At 36.9% G+C, this 23,587-nt stretch overlaps 1 protein-coding gene across 1 annotated transcript in view; it reads left to right on the forward strand.

Annotated features, from left to right (window-relative positions):
* KCNT2 (potassium channel, sodium activated subfamily T, member 2) overlaps nucleotides 1-23,587 on the forward strand; it is a 318,603-nt gene that overhangs the window by 253,434 nt on the left and 41,582 nt on the right. The window contains exons 22-23 of the mRNA XM_012650477.1: nucleotides 7,409-7,520; nucleotides 22,925-23,026. Coding sequence (XP_012505931.1) covers nucleotides 7,409-7,520; nucleotides 22,925-23,026 — 214 coding nt within the window. The remainder of the gene's footprint in view (nucleotides 1-7,408; nucleotides 7,521-22,924; nucleotides 23,027-23,587) is intronic.

Genomic DNA, 23,587 nt, shown 5'->3' on the forward strand with positions numbered 1-23,587 from the left:
AAAGCTTTGAGCCCAGTCCCTAAGGGAGCTGTATTCTTACACACTGATTATGCAGGAGTCAACAGTCTTTCTAAGATATCTCAGCCAATCCTTATATCCTGATGAACACCATTAATTTCCTCAATTTTCAGTGGGTTAATTAGTAAGTCTTATGATGTTGATAGAACTGCAGATAACAGAATTAATGTTGTGTGAACTTTCTGATTAAAAACCAAAGTTAGCCACCTTGGCTGCTAAACTATAACCCTAGCTGAACCTGGAGTTTAACTTAAACCAAAATATGCACCTATCACATTGTTTATTCTGAAGCATTTTTAAAGTAAATTACAGCTACCGTAAGAGTCATTCCCTCCCCAGAACAAACTAGAGAGGCCCTTTATCGATCCCTCACCCTGATTTGTTTCTCCTCTCGTGGTGAGAGGTCCTTTGTAGCTCTGCGTAGTCCACAGCAGCAGACTCCCCTGGAGGAAGCTTCTCTCTGGAGGCTCCAGGTTCCCTGCAGAAGCAGAGCATCTCCACTCCTTCACTCAGGAGAGACTCCTTGAGTGCTAAGCAACTGGTTTACCATCTTCCCAGAGACCATTTCTATGTACCAAAGACATCATTTAGATAAGGCCTCCCTCAAATTAAATCCTGTGATACCTTCCTCGCCCATGTGCCTAAGGGCTTTCATTGACACATCTAAGAGAAAATACTCAAGTAAGTCTTCCAGTACAAAGATCTGCTAAAAAGTGAATATGTGGTTTCCAAATTGGAAGAAAAGCACATCCTTACTTTCAAATTTAAATTTCTCTTGCTAAAGTTTTACCTAACAAGACATTCATTACATTTGGAAAATATTGCATGCTTTCATATTTTTATAAACAAGTACTTCTAAACCAATTTAAACAAGCACATCAAAATGTGCCTTGAATTAAAAACAACTATTTTAAAATTGCTGTCAGATTCACCTGTCCAAATGCTGTAATCCTAGCACTTTGGGAGGCCAAGGAGGGAGAATTGCTTGAGGCCAGGAGTTCCAGAACAACCTAGGCAATAGCAAGATCCTGTCTCCACAAAAAAATTAAAAAAAAAAAATTAGCCGAGTCTGGTTGTGTATGCCTGTAGTCCCAGCTACTCGGGAGGCTAAGGCAGGACGATCACTCGAACCTAGGACTTTGAGGTTGCAGTGAGCTATAATGGTGCCGCTGCACTCTAGCCCCGGCAACTCAGCAAAACCCTGTCTCAAAAAAAAGAAAAAAACGCCCTACTTTGGGAATGTTTGGCATGTCACTGACTCTGTCATTTCTATCAGTATGCCCATTTTACTGAGAAAGAAAGCAACATTGAGAGACATTTTGTGGCTCATCCTAGGCCACATAGGAAAAAATGGCAGATTCACGCCTACAACCTGGATGTCAGAAGGAAGATGAGAAAACTTTAGGAGTTGAGAAGCAAAAGTTTCCCTGGAGAGCACGAAGAATAATATTCAGTACAGAATGGGTATAAAATTAAATAGTCGTTAAATTTGTATGGCAGAAGTCCAAGAGTGATTTAGTTCAGAAGTTCCTTGGGTTGATTTTTGTTTTAATACGACCATTGTGTGGTTGTTTTTGCTTTTGTTTGATAAAATTTAGCTGACCAGACTTGTAAGACAATGAGCACTGTCAGTGGAGACATGGAAACAAGTTACGGATCTGTCAGCTGTTTGGAATAGAGCAGGTCCTGCTGCAGGTCAGTAGCAGGACGGCATGACCTCTGTGGTCATATCCGTAGTTGTGATTTGTCCGTGTGCTTGGCCCACAGATTTACTGAGCACGTGTTGAGCCTACATGCTGTGGCTGCCCTGATGCATAGGGTAGAAGTAGCTCCTGGCCTTAGGATGCTGACAGTCTAACAGAGAAGGCATTAAAGCCAGCCATTTAAAAATTTAACTAGAGAATTATAAGTGTGTAAATTACTGAAAAAAGTAGAATTTTACATAGACCCAGACAGCAAGAATATTTGATCTAGTCCCATGGGTTGGGGAATGCCTGAACTGGAATCCTTTACGGGAAAGGTGAACAAAAGCTAGATGGATGAAGAGGTGGGGAAGCACTCCGGATGGCGGCAGCATGCACAGGGCTCTGAGGTCCTAAAACTGTGGCGTAATGAAGGACTTGCCGCAGAGCAAGGGGCCGACCGGTGTGAAGAGGCCTGAAATGGAACTCAGAAGCCAGATCATTCATAGTTTTATAGACTTTGTGCATAAGTGTGTCTTTATTTTAAGAATAACAGGAAATCGGCCGGGCGCGGTGCCTCAAGCCTATAATCCTAGCACTCTGGGAGGCCGAGGCGGGTGGATCTCTCAAGTTCGAGACCAGCCTGAGCAAGAGCGAGACCCCGTCTCTGCTAAAAAATAGAAAGAAATTATCTGGACAACTAAAAATATATATATATATATATATATATAGAAAAAATTAGCTGGGCATGGTGGTGCATGCCTGTGGTCCCAGCTACTCGGGAGGCTGAGGCAGAAGGATCACTTGAGCCCAGGAGTTTGAGGTTGCTGTGAGCTAGGCTGACGCCACGGCACTCTAGCCCAGGCAACAAAGCGAGACTCTGTCTCAAAAAAAAAAAAAAAAAGAATAACAGGAAATCATTGAAGGATAGAGAAGTTTTAAAGGGTAACTTGAGGTACAATGCAGAGATTTGATTTGAGAAAAGAAAGAGTAAGTGAGAGTGGACCAGGTAAGAGACTCGTGCATTGCCAGGACTAAAATAACATAAAAGGGCAAGGTGTTTTTGTTTGTTTGTTTGTTTGTTTTTTCGGTTGTTTTTTTTGAAAGGAAAGAATATTCTCTTTAGATTGGCACAAGAAGTCATAGTCTTACTGAGGATATAACATGCACATGCATATGGAAAATGACATAATTCAAAATAATATAGCCATAAACATAAGTATATAATTTAAAACAGATACTCAGCATGTATAAATATAAGAGTGATTCCTTTATATAGTGAAAAACCCTTTTTTTTTTATTTCAGCATATTATGGGGGTACAGATGTTTAGGTTACGTATGTTACCCTTGCCCCCCGCCCCAAGTCCGAGTTTCAAATATGTCCATCCTTCCGGTGGTGCGCATTGTATTCTTTGTGTATGCAAATACCCATCCCCTTCTCCCTCCCCCCCACCCCCCCCCCCCCTGCCCAACATCCAATAGATGTTATTCTTATATGTGCACTTATGTGTTGATCAGTTAATACCAATTTGATGGTGAGTACATGTGGTGCTTGTCTTTCCATTCTTGGGATACCTCACTTAGTAGAATGCATTCCAGCTCTATCCAGGAGTATACAAGAAGTGCTATATCACCATTGTTTCTTAAAGCTGAATAGTACTCCATGGTATACATATACCACATTTTATTAATCCACTCATGTATTGATGGACACTTGGGTTGTTTCCACATCTTTGCAATTGTGAATTGTGCTGCTATAAACATGCGGGTGCAGGTGTCTTTCTTATACAATATCATTTGGTCTTTTGGGTAGATGCCCAGTAATGGGATTGCTGGATCGAATGGTACTTCTACTTGTATCTCTTTAAGATATCTCCATATTGCTTTCCACAGAGGTTGCACTAGTTTGCAATCCCACCAACAGTGCATGAGTGTTCCTATCTCTCCGCATCCACGCCGATTGGCTATTGTTTACATGAATAAAATTTTTAAATACTTGATATTTATCATACTCTCATTTATTACTAACTCAGATATCCTAAAGTGTTTTAAAATTATTTGTGAAAGATTAAAATATATTTACATTTGTTTTGGTATCGATAGTCAATTGTAGTCTGAAACTAGTGTTTCATGTATCTCAGTGTGTCTGTATCCCGATATGTTAATGTGCATTCCCTGATATTCAAACACGTCATTTCCAGCCACCAGGGCAGATCAAAATTTATACTGTAACACATTGGCTCAGTAAATAATGTTTCAACTAAAGTATTATAAACATTTTCCAGATTTAGATGTTCTTATGTTTGTGTTGCTATAACACAAATGCAGCCAGTTTCAAAGTTCTCCCAGTAGCCTGTGAAGTAGAGTATGTGGTATGTTTTTCATCTTTATATTGGTTACCATAACTGGGCATGTCAGAAATATTTATTGAATAAATTAATGTAGGCAGAGAACTCTTCCATAGATATTTTATGCATTTCCACAATTATACTTACATCACTGAGTCAGAACATAAAGTAATTGTAGAGAAGTTTTAAATAGAAAAAGTTACTATTTTTAATTACATTATTGCTCTATTATGACCCTAATACTTAGAGAAAAGAGACTTATGTCATTTTATTTCCAAAATGTTCTACATTCAAAATTAATTTAGTTCATATTACGGCAGAAATAGATTTACAGTATTAGTATTTCAAAGATACATAGTTAAATCGATTCAACAACCAAATTTGTAAATGTAAAATATTATTATTGAATATAAGTAATACTCTATAAAGGGCACTACAACACAGTATTTCAATATGTATTACTTGGCTCTGGATTTTCACTAGGTGGCAGGCTTAGCTAATGCGTTAAGTTTCTCAGCTTAAAATATCATAAATGGTAGAGGTTCATCTACGTAGATCAGAAATGGCAGGCACATCACATAAATTTTGTTGTCCTAATTTCGACTTCAGAAGTCACTCAAATGCAATGACTGGGGCACTCAATCAAATTTTCGTTCACTGTTACAAAGATCCCCAAATGTATTTACTACATATTGAGACTACAGGGCTTTGAGTTCATTGATTCATTTTGGTATTATTATTTATTCATTTTAGTTTCTATGTCAAAGATGATTGAATATTGTCTGTGACAGCCCATATTATGGTGAATATCTTTAATGACATTGTTATTTTAAAATATCTCTTAAATACTTTTTAAACTTTCAGATGTTACAAGATTTGGCAGTTAGTGGCATTTCTTAGGCCTACCAGATGGAGTTTGCTGGCTCAATAGTAAATTGACATTTTTTTCCATCAGGCTACTTTTCTAATTTTTTGAGTGTCTGAAAAAAAAGAATTTTAATTTATTGAATTTACTGTCATTGGTGACTTTTGAATAAGAAGAATAGAGTTGCTTAAGGAAAGTCATGTGGGATTATATAGATAATCCAGTCTTTCTCCATAAACTAACCTAGTTAATTTCAGCACCTTCTTCATCCAGATATCAGATACTTACTAAACCACATATCTCAAATGCACAAATAAGAATTTAGAAATTGCATATCGTAACAAAGATTTATTAATTAAAGGAATGTAAGGTGTGGTACTAGTCACTGAGAGGAAATCTTTGTCTTTCTAAATGCTCGATGGGGCAAGATGGAGCATAAAAAGTGGTACAAATCTAATACCAGGGAGTGAAAGTGGAGAGAATGATTCGGACATTTAAAGTTCTAAAAAATTCCATCTTAATTGAATTTGATAGCAACTTTAAATAATACTTGGGATTTCAAAATACAGAGATTAAGGAGAAAAGTCTCCAGGCAAGAAATTGCACATCAGGCAGAAATAGTAACACAAGAAAAGGAAAAGAGTTAGTAATATCACCACGACTAAGAAGCAGTACCTCCTGCATGTCAGACACTGTGCTGAGTGTTTCACAAACCATATCTTTAAACTTCAAGACAACCCTCCTTTTCAGAATCTGAGAATTAGAATTTCCTTAACCAATTCAAAGTCACAGAACTGTTGAAAAACAGTGATTAATTGCACAAATAAACCTACGATATTTTTAACATTAAAAATCAAAAGAAATTATATTCTGACTGTTGTTTTGCTGATATTATTTTAATCACAATCATTATAATTTACCTAAATCAAAAAATACAATAATAATTGTTCTCAAAATGGAGATTAAGCCGTATAAGACTGGCTGTATTTCTTCCTATTATAAACAGAGGATTTCACAAAATACCCGATGATATCATAGTTCTCAAAGGCCCGGATTAGGTAAGGCCCAAATACTAGTCCATTTAGGTGGCCAAGACGGCATAAAAGTTTCACAGATAAGTGTGAATGAAACTGTTCTTAAGAATGTTTTAGTGTCTTAACTGGATTGGTGACTAGAGCCCAGTGGGAACAGACGTGAGAGGCAGGTGATCAGGGAAGCTTTGGCCACAGGTTGGGGAGCAGTCCCTCAGGCTGCTGAGCTGGCTGGCATGCCCACTCTTCCTGGTGGGAGGAGCAGTCCTGGCTCACCAGTCAGCACGAGGGAGGCAGACCTAAGGAAAGGCGAGAAGTCGTCTGTAGCTCGGGGGTTCATGGACAGGGCTGCCACCCTAAAAGAAGCATATTGATTTGCAGTGTGCCAAATGAAGCACTCAAGCACATGGAAGCAACAACACCCTCACCACTGGAATGAGGGTAAGATGAGAGGCACAAAGGTAATTTGTTTCTGAGCCAAAAGCAAGTTGTTTATATTCTGTGTATTTTCAGTCAGATCTAGTCCTCGAGTTCAAGGGATGGGTCCAAACTAGTGATGGGAATCGTAAGTGGCTATAACTTAGTTTAGAGACATACCACATAGGAAACAAAGCTAAGTATCACAGGAAGTAGCTGCTACAGAGAATCCCAAAAATTTGAACCAAGAAAGCTACCAGTGATGCATAGATACCAGGTAAGGACCGAGTCGTCAACAACTGCAAAAATAAAAAGGCATTTATTGTGGTATTATTTTGCCCCTTTTCTCTGGGGAAAAAAAAAATCTCCTGTGAGCCTGTGTGTGTGTGTGCGTGTCTGTGTGTATATTTGGGGGTGGGGGTCAAATGGGAAGAAAGCTGGTGAAAAGCCACGAGACGTGAAAATTCTCAGGATACTTTGCACGAACACTATCAATGCTTTGTAGCCTTGACCTCAATTCATTACCATGAAATTTTATATAAATTATTTCCTCTTCTAAGGAATTTTTGGTAGCAAGATTTGACATTTAAAAATCGCATACTATGAAAATAGGGAGCCATGGAACATCAGAGAGCTCACATAATGGACAAGAAACTCATCATGTGAAATTTTTGCCAATCGGCATTTTTATCTCATAAATTTCTGTTTCAGTTTCATCCACAGAGGAACCTTATAACTCCATAAATCAGCTCTCTTGAGTTTCTCTTCTATGCTGTTTGATAATTATAGAGAGGAAATGTCTAATAAAAACCAAATTACTGAATTTATTTTTCTTATTGTGCTAAAATGTTGGTTAAAATAGTCTTTGGAAGATAGTGTTTCATTTTTCTTGCATTGTACAGAACATTTTATGTGGCACTGCCTGCTGCTGTAATTGGATACAGTTTTATGCCTAAGGCTAGGAATCACTCACTCATAAAGATGTTGTTATAAAAAATACCATATTGGATTGTTTGTGTAATGCAAATGTTTTTTTTTAAATGTAGGTTGTTTTCCAGTCTCAGTATTATTACGGAGCTTACTCATCCAGCCAACATGAGATTCATGCAGTTCAGAGCCAAAGACTGTTATTCTCTTGCTCTTTCAAAACTCGAAAAGGTAAGACTTCACATTATTAAGTTTGACTTAACCATTTTGGTTCAAAGAATAACCATGGAAATATCTTATTTTTACTATCTTATGAGGTAGTAAAAACAAAAATGCTTTTTCAAATTCTTATTTGGGAAATAAAATCCTAATTTATAATTTTGTTAAAAAAATGTGAGTTGGTGGATTTGAACCATTTTTATCACTAGTAAATATACAGATAATTTTGTTCTATCATTATTAATCGTAAATTTAAAATATGATTTAGAAAATAAATGCAACAGAAATGTATATACTAACTTACAATGTCAGTTATATTGTTACGTTAGAAGTGATTTTCTATGTCATGAAATCCATATTTACAAAGTGCTTTGCAGTTTCCAAAAATCCTTAAGGTCTTGGAAAAGCTATAGGCTTTGTTGAAAGCTGACTTCCCAAATGTCACAACTTGAGACAAAGCCAAGTTTATTGCTTCCCTAGGGAAGGGCGATGCCTCCTCAAGAGAGTTTTGACAATGCTTGGGGGAGAGGGGGAGGGAAAACAAGGTTCAAATTTACAAAGAGTAGGAAATTTGATTTAATGAGGGTATTTCCAAGCAGGCATTTGATTAGGATTGGGAAGAGGTCAGGATAATGCCAGTGGAGACAGTGAAATTGCAAAGTCATGTTATGTGAACAGAAAGATTTGGTTTCTATTCTCAGTGTCCAGGCTGAGTGTGGGGGTAGATGATTTTTGTATTCAGCTTTAACTGAATACTATATACCAGTATACTGGGAAAACTGGATATTAAAGGGAAAAAGAGTGACTCAATCTTATACATGTAAAAATGTCTTAAATCTCTGCTGTCTTCATTGTTTATAAAGAGGTAGAGAAAATGATGCCTTAAATACTTTTGATTAGTTCTTTCTTTTACTTAACAGTTTTATTTGATTACATATTATGTGAGACTCTGCCCTAATTGCTGGGAGACACATTGTGCAGTAAGGCTGTTTCTGCGCTTTTGTTTGTTGGTTTCCATCCGCAGAGCTGGTTCACGTACACTGTGATAGTAGACCCTTACCCACTCTTTTATGGGAATAGGGAAATTATTGTTTTGCCCTGCTTTCAGATGCGGAAACTGAGTCTGAGACAAGTTAAATAAATGACTTTTCAAGATCATGTATTACAGATATCAAGTCAATTCAGTAAAGGAAATTTAAAGCCATTTATGTGCAGGATAGAAAATTTCCATTACGCTGCATCACTTTAACAACAAAGAAAGGGTGGCAAGCAGGGCTAAATTGGCACGCCGTCTACAGCAAACTCAGTGACTAGAAATCCAGCTGGAACCAGTGCTGGCACAATGTCGTACGACCTCCTTCACAGCAAGCAAGGCAGAGTCACCTTGTGATGAAGAAGCCAGGCTCTGGAGTCAGATTGGTTCAATTCTCCACTATTCTTGAGGAAAGGAACCTGGATAAATTATTTGCACATCCATACCTCTGGGATTCTCATCTGGAAAATAGTGATAGGAGCTAAATAATAGGGTCATTATACAGATTCCACCACATAACCTATGCAAAACACTTAGCCCAGCATTTGACACATAATTAGTACTCAAATAAATCATACTGAAAGCATAGTTACAAATTTTACATTTGTTGGTATAGTCACCGATAAGCATTTCATTCTGTGTATTCAGTTTCACTCCAAGCCAGTTGTTGCTGCAAGTCGTAATTGTGGAAGATACAGTAGTTGTGAGTGTGCGTGTCTACATGGTTGTGTGTTTACTGCATTAGAGAAAAAGAAAAGCAATATGAGTCATACTTGTCTGTCAATTACATGTATCTCTTTATCCAAATGAAAAAAATGAAACTTTTCATATCTTTGCAGCAAACCAGAAGATACAATTTAAGGCCAGGCACCTATGCTAAACTCCCAGAGAGACAGAGACACACTTGCCATCCTCCCTGATGTTCTCATTTCAAACACATAGCTCCAAGGCCTGCAAGAAAGACCAGGAAAGACTGCAAGAAAGACTTCCAGGAAAGTTTTTCCTGGAAGGAAAAACTGGCTAGAGGCGTATTTAGGTTTTCAAAGATTTGCATTTTTCTTGAAGTGACAGAAAGGATTTAGAGTTACAGGTTTGCTAAAGGAAGTGCTCTAGGGAAAAGGAAAGGGGTAGGGGCTTTTTTTTCTCTTTATTATCATCAGAGAAATTCTTTTTGTCTTTTAATTTGTATTTGCCCTACATCTTCTAGATTTTTCCTAAGAAGGAAAAATGAACTCAGTACATTTCCAAGTTATTCGGGAAGAAGGAACTCCATACATTTCCAAGTTAGTCAGGAATAGAGAGGCTGGAGGAGGTGGAATTGAAATCAATGGTTTGGATGTCATAAAGGCATGGAAAATGCTTTTTGATCTACTTATTACCATTTTATCCATTAAAATTAGGATTTTATGACACAGAAACTTGTTAGGCTTCTGTACTTATGGGTCGAATTACGTATTCCCTCCCACCACCCCCAAAAAAGGTGTATTGGAGTCCCAACCCGCAGTACCTCAGCATGTGTTCTTATTTGAAAGTGGGATCTTTACAGAGGATCAACTTCAAAGGAGGGCGCTGGGGTGGACCCTAATTCAGAGCTCATTGACATCTTTATAAAAAAGGTGAATTTAGACATGCAGACAGGCACACATGAAGGGAAGGCAGTGTAAACAGAAACCGAGAAGACAGTCATCTCTTACGTAATCCAAGGAGAAAGGCCTGTTCCAGATCCTTTACTCACAGTCCTCAGGAGCAGCCAGTCCTGCCCACACCTTGATTTCATGCCTCTCGCCTTCAGGACTACACGACAACACGTTTCTGTTGTTAAATCACCCAGTCAGTCGTACTTTGTTATTGCACCTCTATCAAACTAATACCGTGCCATCAATGATATGGTAACTATTTATTTCCAAACAGGATTTTTTTTTATCACTAATATTTACTGGTATGAAAATACAGCTAACTTAGTATTTAATTATTTTTCTATATTTGTATTCTAAGTACAAGGAGATATTTTTAGGATTAGGAAACTGATCTTTACTTCCAATATTTAAATAAATTTTCAATAACATCGTCAACAGTTACTGTTGGCTGAGAAATACGTGGATTTTTATTCTTCTAAACGTAATTACGATTATCATTTTACTCTATCTATAAGTAGATGCACCTACTGCACCTTCTCGGGTGAGGCCTTCATCTTTAGAAACACAATTAAGATTTTAAATTAGGAACAAACACCAGCTTGGCTACTTATACACTTTTTTTTTTTTGCTACTTAATGGTCCTCATTCAAAGTTAAAAAGTGATAGGATTTTTAAGGTATATTCCTATAAGACTGTGTTGGCCCCTATTGCTTTACTTATGTGATAATTAAGCTTTGATGTTTTCCTTGTAGACATTGCATTCTAATAAACATTAATATATGGTTCCCATGGGGATCAGAAGTTAATACTCTGTAAAGATTCTCTGGAAGTAGCCACTCGCTGCAGAATATCCACTGTACTGAAGAGAAAATTCCTCACGCATTGCAGGGTTCGTGCTGAGACCTCCATAACAGAAGACAGACCAGCAAGGGGAAAGCATAACAGATTTATTTTTATATAAGTTTTACATGATACAGGAGTCTTCAGAAATGAAGACCCAAAGACATAGGGATATCTGAGTATTTTTATGGTCATGTTTGATGAAGAGTGGACAGCTGTGCAGAAGATTAGGGGGTATGGCCTGATGGTAATAAACTAAAGGGGGACTTAGCAAGGTCTGGTTTTTTTCATATTTTTCTTGGTGTCTCTGTGTCTTCAGAGATGAGGACATTCTTTCCCTTTGGGTACAGGGAGAACCCTTCTGGAATGGAGTTTTAGGACCTATTTTCAGGGAAAGGTCTGCTAGGTTTTATGGACGGCTTCAGGGGAGAAGGAGTGAGAAAAAATCAGAGAGAGCTTCCTGCTTCCACTGTTTTCACACATGCCAGGGGACATACAGTGTAGCATGTCTTGAATCCCGTGACCACAATAATATCTTCCATTAAGAAAAGAGCTGAAAACAGAAGGATCGTTGGTTCATAACAATGATGTGAACAATGCTTGTGAGGATGCCCCTTGTTCTTGTTGAGGAATAAATTTCTTGATTATTCCTTAATTATTTTTTATAGTTGCTATCTTGAGGAATTCCTTTGTCCATTGTTTTATGTTGCTTCTGTCTCTGAACACAAGATTTAAGTTCTTCTAAATATAAGATCATGTCATCTGCAAATGCGAATAATTTGACTTTCTTTCCAAGTTGGATGCCCTTTATTTCTTTCTCTTGCCAAATTGCTCCAGCTAGGACTTCCAGTATTATGTTGAATAAAAAGTGGTGAAAGAGAGCATCCTTGTCTTGTTCCAGATCTTACTGGAAAGGCTTTCAATGTTTCTCCATTCAATATGATATTAGCTGTGGGCTTGTCATATATGGCTTTTTATCATGTTGAGGTGTGTTCCTCCTATACCCACTTTGTTTTTTACCAGGATTTTTATCATGAAGCGATATTGAATTTTACTGAATGCTTTTTTAGCATCTGTTGAAATGATCATATATGATTTTGTCCTTGATTCTGTTGAGGTGATCTATCACGTTTATTGATTCACACATGTTGAACTATCCTTGCATTCCTAAGATGAATCCCACTTGATGGTGGTGAATGATCTTTTTAATGCATTGTGGAATTTGTTTTTTAAGTAATTTGTTGAGGATTTTTGCATGTGTGTTTATCGGGGATATTTTCCTGTAGATTTTTTGTTGTTGTTTTTGTGTCTAGATCTGATTTTGATATCAGGCTAATGCTGGCCTGGTCAAAAGAGTTTGGAAATATTCCTTCTGCTTCAATTTTTTGAAATATTTGGTATTAGTTCTTTAAATGTTTGGTAGAATTCAGCAGTGAATCCAGCAGGTCTTGGGCTTTTCTTTGATGGGAGATTTTTTATTACTGCTTTGATTTCATTACTCACTGTTGGTCTGTTCAGGTTTTCTATTTCTTCCTGATTCTATCTTGGTAGGCTATATGTGTCCAGGAATTTATCCTTTTCTTCTAGGTTTTACAATTCGTTGGCATGTAGTTGTTCATAATAGTCTAATGCTTCTTCATATTTTTGTGGTATGAATTGTAATTTTGCTATTTTGATGTTGTCCCATAGATCTCATAAGATTTGTTCATTTCTTTTCATTCTTTTTTCTTTTTGCTCTTCTGATTATGTCTTTCAAATACTTTGTTTTAGTACTCACTGATTCTTTCTTCTGCTTGGTCAATTCTACTGTTGATACTCTCTATTGCATTTTTCATTTAATTCATTGTATTATTCTTTTCCAAGATTTCTGTTTGATTTTCCCTATTATTTCAATATCTCTGTTAAATTTATCCAATAAATTTCTGAACTGATTCTCTGTGTTTTCTTGAAATTTGTTGAGCTTCCTTAATTCAGCTAGTTTGAATTCTTTGAGTGAGAGATTATGCATTTTCATCACTTTAAGGTCAGTCTCTGGTGCCTTAGTTTGTTCATTTGGTGAGCTCATATTTTCCTGAATGTTACTGATATTTGTGGAAGTGTGGTGATGTCTGCACATTCAGAGATTAGGTATTTATTTTAATCTTCATAGTCTGGCTTTGTTTGTGCCTGCTAAGCTAACTGATGGCTGTGTTCCCTGTGCCTGTGACCACTGCAGCCATCTCAGCACTGGACGGCACTCTAAGTCCAGGTTTGCCGCAACTCTCATGAGGACTCTGAGGCTGATGTGGCTTTCCAGGCCGGACGGTCTTGGGAAAGACCCAAGGAATGTGACGGGGCAATGTGGGAATGTTGGCCAGGGACTTGAGTCCAGAAGACTGTCCCAGTGGCCCAGATGGACATGTGTCCCAGAAGGTCTCCATACAGGCAGGATAGGCCCCTGACTGCAGTAAGGAGCTGGAGTTGAGACTGGACCCATTTGGGACCAGCTGTGGAAAGAAGGCTGATGAGCCCATGTCATTGGCTCAGATGGGCTTTTGTTACCCAGGAGGTCTCTGCACAAGTTGGAGAGTTCCTCAGCTGTAACAGGAAGGGCCAGAGCTCAGCCTGGGCCCCCTTGGAATGGTTGGTGCGCCTGTAACATTGGCTCAGGTCGGCGTACGTCACCTAGCAGGTCCCTGCACAGACGTGAAAGTTCCCCGACTGCAGCAGGAAGGGCTGGAGCTGAGACTACACCCCTTTAGGATCTGCTGAGGGGTGGAGGATGGAGAGCCTGTCCTGTGGGTTTTGACAGACACTCGTCTCCCAGCAGGTCTCAGCACAGATGGGATAGCTCCCCGACTGTAGCCAAGAGGGGCTGGAGTTGAGACTGGGCCTCTTCCGGATCTGCTGTGGGATAGAGGTTGGTGAGCTCATCACTGAGGCTGTGACTCCTGGCTGTGAGATACGGGCAAGTCTCTCTCTGGGTCCTTGTGCCAGCAGCTCTGAGCTGGAACCCTGGCTGAGGAAGCCTGGACCACTGGGAAACTTGTGTTTACTGCCAAGACCAAAGTCAGCAGGCAGATGAGCCTTCCCAGCAAGGGACTCATGTGTACAATTCCTTCTGAACCCCTTGGCAGATGGTTTTGGTTGTAGGCTCAAGGCCAAACGAGCCCATTTGGGGACTGTGCCATTTCCAGGCTTGAAGCCAGAAGCAAGCTTGGCAGAGCAGATCAGCCACCTAGGTGTCTGTGTTCGCTCTTGAAGTGACTCTGCTAAGTCTTGGGTCCTCCAGGATTTCACAGACTCCCACCTGAACCCTGGGGCTCTCACAGAGAGACTTCTGACAGTGGATGGGCGCAGAATTTTTGTAGTTGTGGAGGGATATGAGCAGTTTACCTGCTATTCCGTCATCTTAGCGACATCACCAATATGCATTTTCTTTTTCATTTGACCTTGCTTTCATTGTTATCTAATCTTTTTGCTGATAATTTTTATATTAGCCTTGTCTTGGATATTCCCATTACTACTATTGTTTTGTCAGTGCTACTTCCAATGCTTGAAGGTCATTGATACTCCTCCCAGCAAAGTAGGTATAACAGGCAGAAACGCAGTATAAGAGGTACGTAGAGATGGAGAAGGTGAGGGAAAAAAAAGAAATGGAAAAGAGGAAAACAGGAATAGAAAAAAGAGAAATTTTGTCTCATTTTCCTCAGAAGAATTATTTCATTCTTTTGTTTTGATGTATTTCACACAAAAGCCTTTTTTTCATGTGTATGAGTACGCACAATTTCCTTCGAGGCTGCTTTCTCTAAAATTGCTTTTGAAATATCACCATTCCCCAGTGATGATCATAATTATACTTTATAATCATGTGAGAATTACACGCTGATGTAAGAATGAAGTAAGTAATGAAAACATTACTTACTTACATTAATGATGTAAGTAATGAAAATGTGAGATGACTAGTGTGGTATAATACGAAATATATTTGGTCTTTGTCCCTGGTTTTTGGCTCAGAGCTTCAAAAACCCTTTTAATTTCCTTTGTGATGGGAGTGTCTTCAGTTATTCACACCTTTCACCCATACCGGATTTTATGCTCACAGGGTGACTTACGGAGAGGGCCCCTAGATAGCTGGGGTGGTCACCAGGAAAAAGAAACCACATGATTAGAAGGTTAAACCTGTTCATCCAGGGAGGGGAGAGGGTCTGGCTAACAATTTAATTACTCATACCCGTGTTATGAAATCTCAATAAAAACGCTGAAAAATGAGGTTTGGAGAGCTTCCTGGTTGGGAACACAATGATGTACTGGTAGGATGGTACACCCAAACTCCACACTCACAGAAGCTCTTGGGCTTGGGAGACCCTTCCAGACTTTCCCTATGTTACTTTTCATCTGCTGTCCATTTGTATTTTTTATAACAACATGGAAATCTGTATATAGTGCTTTCATGCATTCTGTGAGTCCTTTCAGCAAATTATCAAACCTGAAGGGGTTGTGCGAGGCCCCAAATGTGTGGCTGGCTAGAGAGGAATTCAGTTGGCTTGAGAGTGCCTGGAACTTACGGCTGGTGTTTGAATTGGGGGCAGTTTTGTGGGAGTGAGCCCCTTAACCTGTAGAGTCTGTGCCAATTGCGGCAGTATTGAACTCAATTGTAGTACAGTAGATGCCAGAGAATTGGTGTCAGAACGCAAATAGTCATGTCTATGAGTCATATATTACTTTTGAGCAAAATAATAAACATTTCTACAAGTGATTGGAGATAGCTGCTTGTAGAAATAGGACAAAGATATCAAAAGTTTTTTTTTCAATATAGTTACTATGTAAAAGCAAGGAGGCAAAATTTTACACACTCTCAGTTTAAACTCAAATGAATAAGTATTTACTGACCACCTACTATGAGCCAAATGCTTTGCAAAATGCTAGGCATTATAAAATTAAGTAAAACACATAGAATTTATAATTGATGGGTGACACAGGTATATAAAAACAAACAAAACCACATTGTCTTGGTTTTTTTTTGTCTGTCCAGACAAGTTGAGCAAGAATTTTTATTCATAATCCAGGTTCTAGAATAGCTGAGTGAAAGTTTGGTGCTACCTGCTAACACTGGGTTGGATTCATTACGACAGATTCTTACCCTGTTTATAAGAAAATATTTACCTTATCCTTATATTGGTCCAAAAAGAATTTGAGATGTATACTGATTAATTTCTATTTCTTTTAAATGTGGAAAAGCATTGCCTGATTGCCCCTAGAAAAGTGATAAATGCAATTTATATGGATAAAAATTTTTAGTGTGAAAATTTTTCTATTAACAATGTGACAGTGTTATGATTTAACACAACAAGTTCAAAATCTTCACATTCAAAGACTGTGCAGTTCACATCCCAGGAAGTATTAATACATCCACGTCGGCTACAACATAAACAGCTCCTCTTGCAACAAGTTTCACACAGTGGCCATATGTGTCTATTGTGAAGATGAGAACACATATCAATTTGCTAAAACTATTAAAATTGAAATAGTAAATGCAGAAAAATAATGGATTTGTATAACTGACAAGTTGGTTCTTAAAATTTTATAATTCTGTAAAGTTAAATATTTTATGAAAATCAATAATTATAAAAACTTGTTTTTAGGACCAACAATTACTTGTTTTTTAATAAACTTATATATATATACATATATATGTGTACAGAAAGAAAAAGAGGCAGAGAGAGAGACAAAGAGAAAGAGAGAATTTGCAGAATTTATTTTATTTCTTGATAAGCTAAAAAACCAAAATTGCCTGCAAGCTGCACACAAAAGTGTCATCTAGAATGACAAAGATACTTTTGGGATACATACTAGACAAGGATATTAAGCCAATAATTTCTTTTTTTATTACTTCTTCCTCTGCATTAATAAGCCTTTTCTTCTTTATTTGATTCTATGTTACTAGTTTGCAAGGTACAGCTCATCTCTGAATCCAGAGTCAGAGAGAGGACAGTACACTTGGTCAGCGTCCATTGCAAGGGACAGAAAACCTAAATAGGAACCCTTGCATCACAGCTCAAGTAGGACAAAAAGGGCATTTCAAAATGTTGGAGCTAGATTTATTATATTGGGAAAATGAGCACGCACTTGTGAGTTTATGTTAAATATCTTTTTCCATATCATAAATAGTGGAGAAGTTCTCTGAAATCCTCTATGCTAAATGCTGTCATATTTAGCTTGAACTAACTACTTACAGGCTCGGAAAATGTTTCAGATGACTAGTTGACTATTTTCTGTGCATGAATTTTTTCATAAGCTATGAGACTATTATTTTATTTGGTAGTTAAAATCCTCCTTGTAAATCCCTTCAAGTACTGTAATAGAAGTCTACAATTATAATCCTCATGTGCTTATTCATATCTGTAATATATTCATTGTCATAATCAAACTGTATCAAATCAATTGAATATTGACATTTCAAGATTCTTGCTAATTTTTTTGTAAAAATCTTTGGTCTCTGGCATCTTTGACTATAATTTCACTTTCTATTATTTCTATAACTGTCATATGTAAAATAATTTCTATAACTGTCCTATGTAAAAAATTTATGTAACTTTAAAATTTATGTAATTTTTAAAATTTGTATTCTTGGGCCTTCAAATGCTATTATAAAATAATAAAACTAAACTTATGACAGTTTATTTTTAACAAATGAAATAGATAATGGTATATTTATATAAAGTTTCAGTCTTTACCTTGAAAACGATTTTGGTCTGTGAGGCCCCATTATTGAATTCCTACACCAAATAGGTAATATTAATATAAATTAGTAAAATGAATTATATATAAGAAAGAATAAATCTAAAGGGGACAGATGTTTTCAATTCTGGCCAGTTGCTGCCATGAAATATAAGATTTTCCAAATTTAAAATGTCAGAAATTTAGATTTTTATATTAAATGTTAGAAACTTACTAAACTGTTAAATTCACACAGGCCAACTACAGCTCTTCTATGGTTCAGATTTAGACTAATTGCTGGCAGTTGGTTACTTCTAGCTATATGTTGTTTTTTTGAGACACAGAGAGGTAGATAAATGATAGTGTCGCAAGAATCAAACTGGATATAAGAATTAGTCATCTCAATAAGCATTAACCAATTCTATTTTTCCATATTAAAAATCGGCACTGATAAAGTACAATTTATGCTTCATTGTCGATAATGAAAAAAAACAAAGTGTGTAATGTATTCTCATCAGGATGGAATCTGGAAATTTTTCTTTTTTCCATAACTTTCAAGCTAGTATGCCTTGAAAATAGTGTCATAAAAATCTTTGGGTTTTTTTTTTCCCACAGTAAAGAAAATTAATAATAAAAAGACAGTAAATCATAAATGCAGAATTATCCATTTATGCAAAAGGGCAGCATCACTGGGTTGATATGAAAGGATTTCAGAGGGTGGGTAGCATAATCTGTATTTTAGGAGATGAGGAGGACCTGTAGAGCTGGTGTTGCAAACAGTGGATTCTATAAGATGACAGTGTTATCCACAGTGAGTTGAAACCAAAATATGAGGAAGAAATTTTCGGGATTTAGCCAGACGGCCAATTTGACTTATTAATAGTCTGTGTTTGGAAGTACTGAGAAATCGTCCTGGAAAGCATTCTGGGAGCTAGACCTTGGAGTGCCCTGAATGCTGTCTTTGGAATATTTACATAGTGAGTGCGCAGCCATGGCAGGTTTTTAGGTGACAAGATGGGGAAGGTGACATCGTTACACTTGTGCTTTCATCAAATTGATGTGGCATTTCTATCTGAAAAGGGATGCTATGGGGGAAAGGAAAAGAGTTAGTAAATCATTTCAATAAATCAGGCATGAGATAATAAAGGCTTTGTCTAGGATTGGCACGGTGATTATGTTAATAAAACTAAAAAGAGAATTCTGGGAAAGAACTGATTTTAGTGAGATAGATGATACATTTATTTATTTTTAATTATGTTAAAGTTGTAGTATTTAAGTAATAAACAGGTGCTAATATATAAATGTAGCTCAGAAAATGGATGAAAATAGATATATATGTGCATATATACATATATAGATATACTTCAAAGTTATACACATAAATGTAAAGCCTTAAGAAAAGAGAAATTATTAAAATAAGAGAGCCACAAGGATGGAGAGTTTAGTTAATGACTTTACGTGGAGGTTCATAAAGGAGAGTCTAGGAAGAAGACAAATGAGAGAAAATGAGTGAAGAGTTCAAGAGGAGTCTGGAAGCTGAGTTAGAGTAATATCAAAAGAAAGTCAGATCTCTACAATCAGAATATATTCTATAAACATTGTAAGAAAGGTCAAGTAGAAAGAATGCTGGAAAAATGCCACTAGATTTGGGAATTACGTTGTGATTGAGTCCAGAGGGAAGGATGAAGAAATATAGAAGAATTATAGTCGAGAAAGTAGGGCATAGAAACCACTAATTTGTGCCAATAAAACTCTTGCTTTTTTTCACCTCCCACACTGTTCTGTTAAATCCAATAATTTTATCATCTCATTCCATATGGTATTGGATGGACACAGATTAAAGGAAGCAAAATTTCTGCCAGAAACAAATTCTTTCTTCCAGGAAAGACACATGCTCGTAATAGCAAAACAAATGGAAAAAAATAGGTAAGACCAAACATATTAAAGTGTCTGAAATCTTTGATGGTTTAAATGTCTCAGATTTCTTTTAGGTATTTTATATAAGTATTTATAAGGACAACACAAAATCATCAGGGAAACTTCTACTGAATGTAGAATTCTACTAGAAAGTAAATATGATGTGTTTTAATAAATAAATCATAGCATATGTTTGTACTAGAATTAATAATAGAAATATCTATTTTTTAAAACATAACAGTCAAAAGAAATGCTAAAGTGAAAAGACATTGCTAACATGAAAATTACAATCCTTTACATTTTGAAACCTCCATGAAAGAACCAAAGTGATAAGAGAGGGATACTAAGTGAACCTCAAATTGTTTCTTGCTTTTTGCATATGAATGTTATAAACTTTAAACTATGAAATAAATTTTCTTTTGATGTAAGCAACTACTATAAGTAAAACAAATTTATTCATTTGTTCAATAAAATTTCATTGACTATCTGTGTGCCAGGCATTGTGTTAGGCATTGCTTAAGTAACAGAAAGGAAAAATGGTCTCTGTCCTCCCAGAATTTATGATCTAGCTGAAACAGACAATAAATTTAAAAAATTAACAAGGTGTTATAGATTTCAAAAGAGCTATGAAAGTAATACCAGGTTATATTCAAGAGTAACTGGGGAAGGCCTATGTTGAATAAGGTGATAAGGAAAGACCTTTTGAGGGAGATAATGTTTGAGCTACAATGATAACGCCAGACCAGCCCAGTGAAAACTTGGGAAGTGGCATTACTGGGAGACAGAAAGCTGTACAAAGTTCTTTAGGTGATGCATAATTTAGCGTATTCAAAGAATTATAATAGGAAACAGTATTATAAAGGGCTTACTATCTACAGTAGTTTTAGGTGTTTTGTTTCTTTATTGTAATCACAATGGGATACAGATGCCATTATGATTCCTGTTTCACAGGTGGTAAAACTCAGGAGTGGGAGTTTAAATATTAATATCACTGGGACTGCTGCACTAACACCCTCGTTGGTCTCGCTCGGCTTTCGCAGGCCACCTCCCCATTCACAATCCATTGTTCATGCTGTCATCAAAGTGAGCATTCTAAAAACCTGATCATGTAACTCCTTCTCTTAAAAATACTTTAGCTTCTTCCCATTGCCCTTAAGATGAAATTCAAAATACTTAACATGGTTTCAAAGTAGTGTGACTATATCTCTTGTTATTCCTGGGATAGTCTCAATTTATAACATGTTTTCAGTATAGTTCTTAATTGCATCCCCTTTCCTCTGAAATCCTATCTGTGCTCCAGTCCATGGTTACTGCCCCAGTCTCATTTCTGACATCTCCATCCAGCCCATAAACTCAGGCTCTCTGCTGTCTACATTCACACAGCATTGTTTATAGTTCTTCAGCTCTCTCAGGCTTTTTGCCCACTTCCAGGTTCTAGAACATCCTGGGCCTTCTGCTTATAGCTTTCTACTTACCACTCACCCTTCCCCAAATTACCGGCTAATTTCTACTCAATTTTAGGTCTCAACTTAGACATCACTTCTAATTCAGCTCTTAGGTGCCCTTCCAATCTATTGCTCTATCATTATTACATTTGCTTACCCGAGTGTTTTTGCCTGTTTTGCTGTTGGACCACTCACAGTTTTGTGAGTTCTTGAAGGCAGGGAAAGTATCCACATCCGTTTACTAGCTCCTGGCCCATATTCAACACACAGTAATTCTGTTAACTAGTAAGAATGTGTTAGTTCTATATAGGAACTCTGTACCTCCAGCACTGGGGATAATGGCCTACAGAAAGTGGATTCTCAACACATATTTTTTAAGTGACTAAATCTATATATAAATGAATACATTGGTGCTTGAGGTCTTTAAAAGTGAATGGAATTAATTTTAATTAGTGTTTCTATTTAAAATAACATTTATGAGCAGGATTCAGATGTCAAATTAAGCACCCTTAACACCTAGACCAATAAATTACAGAATATATTATGATGAATGGACATACAGAAAACGGGGCACCACTTGCCTGTCTTCCCCTTACTTTCTCCCTAGATCTCAAGTGAGGTTACTCTTACAATGTGGACAGTCTTCTCCACGAGTTAGACGCTAACCAGTGCATGCGAGGATGGGAGGCTTCCCTTTCCTTGAGGTACTTCAAATTTGCTATGTTGGAAACCGAGGCTTGTTTCTGTTGCCTCAAGAAGTGAGGGTTAATTTCTCATTTGCTTAGCTGTACATGTCTTTCCTAATAAAGGAAAGTTAGCAACAGAAGAAGCTAGAAATTTTGAAGTTACCATTTGTTAAGTATAAGGGTTACCTTACATTCTTAAGAAACTCATTCCAAACAAACTTGATGTTTGCTGTCGTGCCTTCATTTATTCAAGGAAGATAAAAACAACACAATTTTTTTAAAAAGAAACTACATCACAACACTTCCCCCAAACACACTAAAATACACATAAACATGATTTTTTTATTGTAATTTACAGCAGCTTAGCTGAAAAGTGGTGTGTGACACAATTTAAGAGGGAGATGGAGAAACAAAACTAGATGATAGAGAGCTAGAGACTGCTGGGGCGACAGGCCGTACAAGTCTGTTGGGGCCACAACAAAGTACCACGGACCGGGTGACCCGTGACAACAGACGATTTCTCACAGTTTGAGGCGGGGGGTTTGGTGTCTGTGTGAGGGGCGTTTCCTAGTTCGCAAGTGGCACGTGGTGGAAGGGGTAAGGGGGTCTTTCTTTATTATAAAAGCATTTATGCCATTCATGGGGTTCCACCTCCATGACACAATCACCTCCCGAAGTCTTCACCTAACACCGTCACCTCGAAGGGTTAGGATGTCACATACACATTTTGGAGGAACACAGACATTCAGACCACAGCAGGATCCTACCTGCCTATTTTTTTGTTCTCACATATAAGAATATTTAAAGGCAAATCTTCTTCTAAGTGTCGTGATACATTATGTGACTTTAGTTTTTTTTACTTCTGATTAAAGGATTTTGTTTCTTTGTTATTGTCACATCTTATGTGAAGAGTAAATAAATATCTAATGTTTGAAAAGATTAACCCTTCTTAACTGTTGGGTGTGTTAATTGAGAAAATTTGGTTAGAAAAATTAGATATTTTAAAAAATGCAATTATAAGTGATATAATGACACATTTATAGCTAAGAACCCTATTATGAGAATACTTTCTTTCATACGTGTCAAGAAGATTTACATAGGCAGAAATGCATAGAATGTAGAATACTCACAAACTTTTCTATCTCGAATTTTTGAGCAGAAAGAACGGGAGAGAGGTTCTAATTTGGCCTTTATGTTTCGACTGCCTTTTGCTGCTGGGAGGGTATTTAGCATCAGCATGTTGGACACTCTTCTCTATCAGGTATGCAGTATTTCCTTTTATCCCTCTAAAATGGTTATTTTATATTTAGATTTTATTTAAATGAATAATACATCCAGTGGTTTTCATGGAGCCGTTAACTTAAAATTGGCTCTGGAAGTAATTGGATGTTTCATTTCATGTATTCAATGACAAGTGCTCCTATGAAACATTTTGTAAGAAAATATTATTTAAAAAATCATCTATGGACATTATTTTTAGGCATTCTTTGCCAATGGCCTATAATGTTTATTGTGACATTTTAATATATTTTGAATATTACTGGATCAAAAAAAATTAAGAAAAAGTTACTAAATTAGGAAAAAAAAGACAGCATTCCTCATAATGCACACCTTTTTTCAGATTTGAAATAAAACATCAAATTGATGTTGGTAAATGATAAACCAAGGACAATTTAAACATCTGTCAATTATTGCCTTCTTCAGAAAAATATAAAAACAATTTTATAACAACTAAGAACCGTTTAATTTGTTCCTGAATTCCAAATTAACCTTTTTATTTTATCATGGCTAAGAAACTCATGGAGATGTTCTTTCACACAAA

This window comes from Propithecus coquereli, unplaced genomic scaffold (assembly GCF_000956105.1).
Source record: "Propithecus coquereli isolate 6110/MARCELLA unplaced genomic scaffold, Pcoq_1.0 Scaffold328, whole genome shotgun sequence".
In the NCBI taxonomy this organism is placed as follows: Eukaryota; Metazoa; Chordata; class Mammalia; order Primates; family Indriidae; genus Propithecus; species Propithecus coquereli.